The sequence below is a fragment of the Suillus bovinus genome (genome assembly GCF_016758785.1).
Source record: "Suillus bovinus strain UH-Sbo-P2 chromosome Unknown EDB93scaffold_61, whole genome shotgun sequence".
In the NCBI taxonomy this organism is placed as follows: domain Eukaryota; kingdom Fungi; phylum Basidiomycota; class Agaricomycetes; order Boletales; family Suillaceae; genus Suillus; species Suillus bovinus.
Window position 1 is genome coordinate 1,612 of NW_024542117.1, and position 9,680 is coordinate 11,291.

The 9,680-nt window shown below is 47.7% G+C and overlaps 4 protein-coding genes across 4 annotated transcripts; all 4 read left to right on the forward strand.

Annotated features, from left to right (window-relative positions):
* Positions 1-230: 230 nt before the first annotated feature.
* EDB93DRAFT_1301836 (heat shock protein 70) lies at positions 231-872 on the forward strand (the record flags this gene model as incomplete). The annotated part of the gene is made up of 1 exon (XM_041454696.1): positions 231-872. A coding segment is annotated over one exon (642 nt), but the record flags the coding sequence as incomplete, so codon positions are not given.
* A 2,217-nt stretch (positions 873-3,089) lies between these two features.
* EDB93DRAFT_1253565 (uncharacterized protein) lies at positions 3,090-5,293 on the forward strand (the record flags this gene model as incomplete). Its single annotated transcript, XM_041453475.1, has 7 exons — positions 3,090-3,175; positions 3,229-3,582; positions 3,634-3,833; positions 3,894-4,252; positions 4,305-5,105; positions 5,161-5,166; positions 5,231-5,293. The coding sequence occupies 7 exons, from the start codon at positions 3,090-3,092 to the stop codon at positions 5,291-5,293; spliced, it is 1,869 nt and encodes a 622-aa protein (XP_041304388.1).
* A 1,168-nt stretch (positions 5,294-6,461) lies between these two features.
* Positions 6,462-7,290, forward strand: EDB93DRAFT_1253566 (ribonuclease H2, subunit C; the record flags this gene model as incomplete). Its single annotated transcript, XM_041453476.1, has 2 exons — positions 6,462-7,220; positions 7,270-7,290. The coding sequence occupies 2 exons, from the start codon at positions 6,462-6,464 to the stop codon at positions 7,288-7,290; spliced, it is 780 nt and encodes a 259-aa protein (XP_041304389.1).
* Positions 7,291-7,899: 609 nt separating this feature from the next.
* On the forward strand, positions 7,900-9,369 carry EDB93DRAFT_1166617 (uncharacterized protein). The gene is made up of 5 exons (XM_041450210.1): positions 7,900-8,061; positions 8,136-8,379; positions 8,428-8,489; positions 8,546-8,803; positions 8,864-9,369. Exons 2-5 carry the CDS (start codon positions 8,169-8,171, stop codon positions 9,020-9,022), a joined length of 690 nt encoding a protein of 229 aa, XP_041304390.1. The 5' UTR covers positions 7,900-8,061; positions 8,136-8,168; the 3' UTR covers positions 9,023-9,369.
* Positions 9,370-9,680: the final 311 nt, after the last annotated feature.

Sequence of the window (9,680 nt, forward strand, 5' to 3'; positions counted from 1 at the left end):
GTCGATCACGTGACTCTACTTCTTCACTCCATGCGCAGTGCTGCAGGCTGTGGACAACAACAACACTTCCCTTGGATAAGAGGTATTTTAGTCATACTTTTTTTTGTGATTCTTACTCATATTTTGCAGGGCTTCAGAATGTGATGTGGCACCAACAATGCTGCACTCACACTCACACCATTCACCCCACCCACCCAGTAGCGGCTCTGCTGTACTCGCATCTCATCATCTTCTACACTTCCCTCACTTGCGCCCATTTCAAGGAGCTGTGCATGGACGTGTTCCGCAGCACGCTCAAGCCTGTTGGTGGTTCCATGTGTATCCCCCACATTGTCAAACTCGTATCTGACTTCTTCAACGGCAAGGAGCCCAACAAGAGCATCAACCCTGACGAGGCTGTTGCATATGGTGCTGCCGTTCAGGCTGCCATTCTTTCCGGCAACACCTCTGAGAAGACCCAGGACCTCCTGCTTCTTGATGTTGCTCCTCTATCGCTCAGTATTGAGACTGCCAGTGGTGTCATGACTGCCCTCATCAAATGCAACACCACTGTCCCCACCAAGAAGTCAGAGACATTCTCGACATACTCAGACAACCAGCCTGGTGTCTTGATCCAGGCGTATGAGGGTGAACATGCATGCACAAAGGACAACAACTTGCTCGGCAAGTTCGAGCTGTCTGGTATTCCTCCTGCACCTTGTGGTGTTCCTCAGATCGAGGTCACCTTCGACATCGACGCTAATGGTATCCTGAACGTCTCCACATCTAACAAAACTACCGGCAAGTCAAATCACACCACTATTACCAATGACAAGGGTCGTTTGTCTGCAGAGGAGATCGAGCGCATGGTTAGCGAGGCTGAGAAATACAAAGGTATGTTTCAACTCTTCTATATCGCCATTAATAGACTAACCTTCCTTATAGCTGATGAGACCGCCACCCCCTACAGCAGTCAGGTGACACCTGCACCCAGCCCCTTTCTTATTGCCCCCCTTTCGAATAATCTTTGTCCTTTCATACTATCATCATGGATCAGCATGGGAATCCCTGGACTGTGGGAGGTGAGCTGAGAACTTTGGCTTTGGGTGAGGTGCTGATGCTCTTCGTAGTGGGTCGCTTTATCTGCGGACAATAGAACCCTCAACAAGCTTGCATTGTCAGAGCTGAAGACTGAAGGCATTGACGGCAACCGCAGTGTCAAATTGTTCACGATTGGGATTGATGCTAGGTATGTTACTTCTCTTCTTGTGTCCATCAGTTGAACTGACTTGTGTTGTTAGTGCATGGATGCACAGTGTGTGCGCCGTCTTTCACACCAATCATGCAGGCGCTGGAAAGTCACCAGAGCTGCGCACACTTTTTTTCCGACTAGTCACGCTGCTCAAGCTACCCTTGCATGCTGTGTTTGTCTTTGATGGCCTGCAGCGCCTACCAGACAAAGGTTGAAAGGCCAGAAGCAGCCCCCACTGGCTTACGCATGACTTCCAGCGCATGCTGGAGCTGTTTGGCTTTCACTGGACACAGGTATGTTCTTTCCCTTAGCTTCCCTCATGGTGTTGTTGTCTCATCAGTCCACATCCAGGCTCCAAGTGAAGGTGAAGCCAAGCTCGCGGCCATGAATGCCCATGGTGTCATTGATGCTGTGATGACCGAGGATAGCGATATTTTGATATTTGGCGCTCTGTGTGTTATCCGAAGGTATGCCATCGTTTTCCTATCAATTCGTTACCATTAATTCTTGCTAGTGCGAAAAAAGACAAGGATTTTCTCAATGTTCAAGTCTACACTGAGGACAGCCTTGAACACGGCTGCTCCTTAACTCGAGGCGACAGACTTCTTATTGCACTGCTTGCAGGTGGCGACTATGATGGAGGTGTGCCTGGTTGTGGTATCGGAATCGCTTACAAGGTGGCGCAGCATAGCAAAATCGGCCAGATGATGCTCAACTCCTTCCTATCACTGACGCCAGATGAATTCTTGGAGTGTGCCAAGGACCTTGTTGAGGACCTGCGTCTTCTGCTCACTCATGACCCTCACAATCTCCTCGAGCGCAAGTACAAGGTAGTCGCGGATCATATTCCACGTGATTTCCCACAGCATTCGTTAATCAGCAATTATGTCCATGCCCTCACGTCTTTTTCAGCAACTGGAAGTGGTACCATGATGCTGCGAGAGGATGTGTTATGCTGCCAGCCAGATCTTGCAGGCCTTGCCGATTTCTGCAGTCAGAATTTCGGCTGGGATGAAGACGCCATTATTGAGAGAATGTACAGGGGTGTGTGGGAGGGCACATATCTGCGCACATTATGCAAAGTAAGTCACTCTGTGTTTTGTTGGTCAGTGTTGACCAGTGTTTCAGTTGCTAAAACACTCAGCAGACCAGCCAAGCCTTTGGCCAACATCCCAAATCATTTCTCGCTTGACATTTATGGCATTGAGATGAGATATCGAAATTTATGTTGTTAAAGTTGATTGTTGGCACTTGGGACACAACACCTTGGGCAACACTACTCCCAGGCAATTCTCTTCAATGTATGTGCGCGTCCTGACAGTCATACTTGGCCACATGGCACCAGAAGTAGCACAGCAGTATATTAGCCTATAATCCATGTCTACATAGCACCGCATCTCATTAACATCGAAGCTTGGTATGAAAAAACACAAGACTAGTCACAGGCCCCTAAGTAAAATTTGAACTAGCTGTGACATACTACTATCTAGCGGGTTTGCTTTCACAAACATGGTGCGCCTGAAGAAAAGCTCACCAAAAGCCCCCCAGCCACCAGACACCGCACAAAAAACTAGGCAAAAGAAGACAATGGTGCACACAAAGACAGCCCTATCAGATGTTCAAAAGTGTAAGCAAAATGGAATAGAGACTCACCTGCAGGTAACCAACACACGAAATAATTATGCCAGACATGTTCGTCGTGGATGGGAGTGGCTGGAAAGCCATTTTGATCACTTGGAGTCCGAGTTCACTGTTGGTGAAGATGTGAATGACTCAGACGTGTACAATGATCCGGCTGTTCAAGGATGCATTCAGTCACATACCGAATAGGTGCTTGGACAAGGCATTGGTGCTCTTCATGTCATTGAAAGGGTTCCATCAGAACCTCAGCAAAACAACTGTGGAGAGCATTCGATCAGTGTTTAAGAAAATGTGGGAGCTGTTGTGAGTCTTATTATATCAATGAAGTGTACGAGGACTGACTTACTGTGTCCCAGCGATGGTGACAGATATCGTGGAAAGTGGCACCTCAATGAGGCAAGACAATGTTGGGAAGGCAACCCTGCTGATTCAGCAGAGGTTTTTGACATGTTGTCATCTGTCAAGCACAAGGCCAGCGCCGAAGGTGGAGATCGGACTCATTCGATGGCCATGACAAAGGATTACATGGAGCGCACACTCTGGTGGCATTACACAGTGTGTCCACTGGATATAGCACTGGGGATCATTCAGAAGGTGATGAGCGGTGCTCACCCTTTGGATGTGAATCTGGACTTGGAAACAAGGAAAGTACTCACTCGTCATCTTGAACAAATTACATTCGAAGCTGGTGTATGGACGTTATGGACACGGTATGATTTAATTTGTGACTCGTGCTAATATCTGACTGACTATATTTGCAGATGTTTTGAGCTCATCAAATTACAGCGAAAGGATATCTCACTGGATACTACCATGCTGGATGGTGTCCTCAAAGCATACCTTGCAAACAATACATCAACGCTGCAGAGCAGCTCTCAGTTATACTTCGAGATTTTCCTCTCAAACCGGAAAGGATGGCAGAAGAAGGTTGACAAAGGTCAGTGGGAAGCAGACTTGAGATGTAAGTCCAAAACCCATCATGTTAATGATGTGCGACTACTAATTACAACAACCTCACCAGCAAACCACTACAAAATATATCCACATCCCAGCATTCCAGCCTGTGATTGCTTTGTTTGGATGTTAGTCTGGATTAAATGGCTCAAGCTCTTTCATTATGGATGCACACTTCAGCCCAACGACTTTATCTTTCCCGCAATGGGCGCCAATGGTGTTGTTCAGCCCAGCCAGCCAATCTCGCATGATACAGTGCAAAAGTGGATAAATGAGTCGACAGCAGGCGCCGGCATTCTTGGTAATTTTTCAACTCATTGCTTTTGTCGTGGGGGCGCACAATACTGGTTCATGTTTGCTCCAGTGGGCCAGCGGTGGACGCTTGCGAAAGTTTGCTGGTGGGGTGGATGGGCAGAGGGTGAGCATGTGCGTGTTTTGTTTTATTCACACTAATAACACTGATTTGTCTCATTTTCAGCGTGATACACTTGTTCGCTATCTACTCAATGAATTGCATGCCTATGAAACTGACTATAGCGATGCCCTTGCACCCATCTCCCATGGTGTAAATGACTCACTTGCTGGGGAAAACGTCCTTGTGAGTCTGGCGTCGACAGAAGAGTTGTGCTTGGTCCATGCATCTGTCACAGCAGACGTCGACCACCTGCGCAATGACATTGGATCCATCAACAACTCACTCCACTCACTAATGAATGTGGTGGTGCAGGCTGCCTGCACCACAGCAACTGCTTTTCAACATCTTGACTCCTCTCAGCGCTTTGCTGTCATTCCCGGCTCCGAGTCACGCACCTCCCACACACCATCTTTAAGTCCAAGTCCAACATACTATGTTCCACCTCAGAGTCTTCAAGTTGGAGGACTTGGAGGACATCCTGTAGCTGCAACACACTCACCTTCATCTAGTTCCACTGGCATCACTGGTGCCAGCAAGAACCATGGTGCCATTGCATCCAAACAACTTGGACTTGGACATCCGGGATCTACTAGTACTCTCCCATCCACCCGCACTACTTCACAGCATCTCCCCACCCATGGCCTTGTGATCCCACGGGTGCCATTTGCGCATGCAAATGGCACAACCAGCCCAAAGAACAGGTCCTGGAAGGACATTGTTGAACACTGGCTCGTTGGCGATCCCAACAGGGGACTGAAGACTGCCACTGAAGGACTGGCCAAAGGAGTGGTACCAGGGCGTCAATCGACAGTTCGCATCAAAATACCATCAAAGGTCGACCATAGCGCTGGAATTCATCAACGAGTGAGTTCACACTGATATCCACTCCATTCGCACTGCTCACCATCCTTTTTTTCAGCTCCAGGTATGATTCGAATGAAACACGCTTCCTCGCAGCTTATCCAGAGGCTGAGCTGGGGCACATGCAGCTGCTCAAGGCTATCGACAAGGCACACACTGCACGAGGGGAGCACATTTTGCGCAGAAAGTAATGGCAGCCCTTCCATTTTTAATATTCAACAGTTGCTACTACTAGATCTACTGGTACCATACTCTCTACCATACTATAGCTACCCATCTCACATGTCGTCGTCGTTCTAATTCAGTGTGCCTCGTTTTTTTCAGTCAGAACTCATGCCGTGACGCTAACCCTGGTCATGTGCCAGCGAGGTTGCAGAACCTCGTCCAAAAAAGGTAAGCGATCGGTCTCACGTGACTTCGCTTGGCCCTTTGGCTGAGCGCCACCGTAAATTTCTCGACATAAGTTTGATTAACACCGGTATTATCCTACCATGTATTCTCATTGAGATCTAGAAAATTCACATTTACGATGTAATAGGAAGCTTGAAATCGCAGAAAGTGACCCAACTGCGAAAAGAGTGAGAGGTATATACCGGACAATCAGAAAAGAGCGTTCGTTCTGTCCATTCTGCCCGTACCGTACAATCCAGATGGCAACACAACATAAATGGTATGTCCTTGGGGCCTGTTGTCAAGGAAAACATGGACATAATCTGTAGAGCTCTGGCATTATGTCATGAATACCTTTGAGACGATCAGCAGCACATTTCAGTGTGATCATGGTTGTCGAATAATATGATGGGGACAGAAAACGGATAACACAAAACGTACAGGACCTACAGAACGACCAGTCTTCGACTGATACAATCCCTTCCACCGTCCAATAGCTATCTAAGTAGACAGATAGAGTACACGAGTCACTGCATGCACCGAAATTTCGAGAGGAAGCGGATCTAAACCGGTAGGTAGTAGTAGATGCAAGAAAATGAATAGGAATAGTACGTGCCATCGCGCAATAACTTGTTGAAACAACAAGGGGATAAAGAGACCAAACACTCTGGCATCTTGACGAATACAATGTGGCGTAATTTCCTTGGTTCACAGTTCGGAAGTTAAATATATGTAACTTGTTTTCAGTGCCAGTGAATGTCGAAATATCCCATGCGTATCGTGCGCTCTTGTGATAGAGAAGATAACCAGCAGAGTGCTAGTACTGAGTGCTGGCACACAGTGGCATAGACATAAAGTACACAGCCTGAGCCTACAATGCCCTACATACGGCGGACAATGTAGTAGCATCACGTGACCATTGACACGAACTTCAATCTTCGATTCCAGTTCTGAATCAGTACATCAACCATGGAAATATCACTAGCTACTTTCGACCTCCCAGAATGCTTGCCTAATCTCATGCCATTCCACATCTCTCACTCAGGGCCGGCACCAATATCTACGTACTTTCGTGTCAAGCCCTCGCTTTCTAGCCCGCACCTTTCGCTTACACAAAACACGTCCAATGACACACACCTGTCCACAGACGACAGCCAGAACACCCTCGTTGCTGAAGAGTCGCAATGTTCCCTGGCCACAATCGCCGAATCACAGTCTGCTTCATTAGAGGAGGATTCACAAGGATGTACTGCAAGAGTGGGCGCTATGGTAGTCGACGCGGATTCTGGGACTCAGGCTAGCTCATCGAGCGAAGTAGCTCGCGCGCCACCTCCTGTAGAAGGTAGTCTCAGTAATAGTTTTATCGCAGCATTCAGAGGAAGGCAGGTACACGGTCGTACCGTGGACCTGCCGCAAGGATACGGTGGCATAGTCCTTAGTGCACCGAGCGGCGATGCAAAGAGTCAAGGCGATGAAACTGGGACGGTTAAAACAATGGCTCAAACAAAAGGCAAGCGTCGAACAACACGAACATGCAGCCGACAGATGGAGACAGATGAAGACGATGCGGTGGACGCAAATCATGACGGCTCACGTGTTGAAATTCGGAGACTGACCCCGGTCTCGAGGTTTTCTTCCTTTACTGTTTGGTCCCCAGATATACCGGTGGATGAGGGCAAGGATGAGTACCTTAGATCCCTGACGGAGTGGACAAAGTTAGCGGCAGAGGTACGCTTTCCTATATATTCAGTTAGCGTGTTGTCATTCATCTTCAAAGATTCACGCCTATGACGCATAATATGGAACCGAATGCTTGAACGATATGTTACTATACGAGTCAGCTGTCGGTCTTGGTTTGGCTAATCTTGACACTCCATCATGCACAGCAATTGACTTGATCTATGTCTTTTTGCCTTCAAGTCTTTAAGGCTAGATCTTGCCGCTAGTTTCAAGATTTACTCTCGAAGCTCGGTATGACACACTGAAGCGGCTCCACTAAATTTGCTAGGTTGTGTTGTCCAATGTTCATTCCATCACATATTCAATCAGGTGTGAAACTTTACCTGTCTTGATGGGAATGGCGGTGGCAGTAGAACTTCGTGTCCCTGAGCCTGATAAATCAACCATGGTCCCCATCGTTACCTACTTTGGTGTCGATCATGATCCGTGATGATGGTGCTGAGTCGCTCTGTTGTTTGCTCGTTGTTAGCGAGCGGTCGAGGAGAACTTGAAGACAGTGGACTCCAGAGTGCCTAGTGCCTGCATGATGCCCTAGCTGAATCTACCTAGCATCGCTAATATTGCTGTAGTATGACAGGTTTTGCGCCTCGCTTGTGTCAGTATTTTCTGTGTAAACCACCGGCAGCAATCAGTCACATATGACTTTGGCAGGGGGCTAACAACTGAACACAGCCGCCGGTCTGACGTACGTGGAAAAACTTGGTTCCGCGAATTTCTTCCTCACCCGCTAGTACCCATTATAAGTTTCTATATCAAATTCCTCACACTTTGCCAGTCGCTCTTTTACTACTTGCTGAGTCTTCCGAATCGTCCTGACTATAATCTTTCAGTAAGTCGCAACGTGTTCATCATTGCTGTACCTTTAATGATGGGCGCACCACCTTGCATTTTTATCAACCTCAGTTTAAAGCACACTCCTTTCATACAAAAATAACCATGTTGGCTGCCCTCGCGTTGATCATTTTGGCCTCGTCTACTGCTCTGTTCGTACATGCTGATCCAGACCCAACCAATCCTGGACCTGGAGATGTCTTCATCGAGGGCCAGACTTGCTCTATAAACTGGAACCCGGATACCACTGGCGCATGGAAGAATATGATCATTCAGTTGAAGACGGGAGACAACTTCAACATGGTCAACTTGACCAGTCTGTTCATATACTCGGTCATGAGATACTAACGTCAACTGTTCATAGCGGTGGGCACCGTTGACGGAACGGACGCGACGAAGACCTCATTCTCCTATCCTTGTCCTAAGGTTGGTGGTGTCTCATTCCAGTCTGAGACACATTGTAATCGTACTTATCCTTCCAGGTCACACCCCACTCGCCTATCTACTTTTACCAGTTCTCTTCTACGGCTTCCGCCAACAGTGTCTGGACTGGACGGTTCACGATCACTGACAGCGTAACTGACATCGTCACTGCGGCTGAGAGCACTCAACCTGACGGCTCGGCCATTCCTTGGGGTACCGGTTCACTCGTCAATTCGACTTCAACCACCACCGTTGGTACCACAAGCTCCATGCCGGCTACAGTCAGTGCAATTGAAACACCGAGTGCCGTTTCTTCCGTAAGTAATTAATGCCAGTCTCTCCGGTAGCAGAACAGACTCACCCAGCAGCGTTTTTAGAGCGCTAGCGATAGTACCTCGACTGTATCTACAACTCCGACACCATCCTCTGGTTCGCAAGCAACTGGCGGTGGACTCGACTTGGCGGCGCAAAGCATCGGCTGGAAGACTGCTTTAACACTGGGCGTCTCGGCACTGGGCTTCTCTTTGATGCTTTAGATTCATGACCTCACGATTAGTACAGACCCCCACTTCATGTTACCACAGCATGCCGGATACCCGTCTCTACTCGCAATCTCCAAGTCATCTATCTCACTGTATCTGTTTTAAACCTTGGGTCTGCGGCGTGTATGCTCGATAGGGCACATATTGTTCATTTATCTGGGTCGTTTCTCTGTCGGTATTCTATCTTCGTCTTTATACCACAGACAATACTACCTTATTGCTAAATTATAGTGATGCTCTAGATGCTTTTGCTGTAATCTTCAAACCAGTGGTGATCCAGTTCGATTGCTTCACCCCTGAACCAATGGGCTGCATCAAATGAGTCTTAGACTGGTGACCAGCCTGGTAAACCGTCGATGAGACTGGTAAAACTGGGTTCGAATTTGAATACTGAGCGGATTCCCAGGATAACGTGACGGATAAACCTTTTTGGGCATATAATAATCAGAGACCACGTGAACCTTTACTAAGGTATTGCTAAGTCTTAACACAGTGAGGAAACTAACATTTTAACACCTTTTGCCGCCAGTGAAATTACTTTCGAAAGGTATTCTAGAGTGCTTTTGAACGCTAGGCATGCTCTAGCCAGTCCAGATCTGCTTTTAATTGAAATCTTGCAAGAGGTAAAATGTTGAAACCCCCGATGCTGTAA

Coding starts and splice junctions, on each gene's coding strand:
- EDB93DRAFT_1166617 (XM_041450210.1), top strand. CDS start 8,169: ATGTTGGCTGCCCTCGCGTTGATCATTTTGGCCTCGTCTACTGCTCTG. Junction 8,380..8,427: donor CAACATGGTCAACTTGACCA/GTCTGTTCATAT, acceptor AACTGTTCATAG/CGGTGGGCACCGTTGACGGA. Junction 8,490..8,545: donor TCTCCTATCCTTGTCCTAAG/GTTGGTGGTGTC, acceptor TTATCCTTCCAG/GTCACACCCCACTCGCCTAT.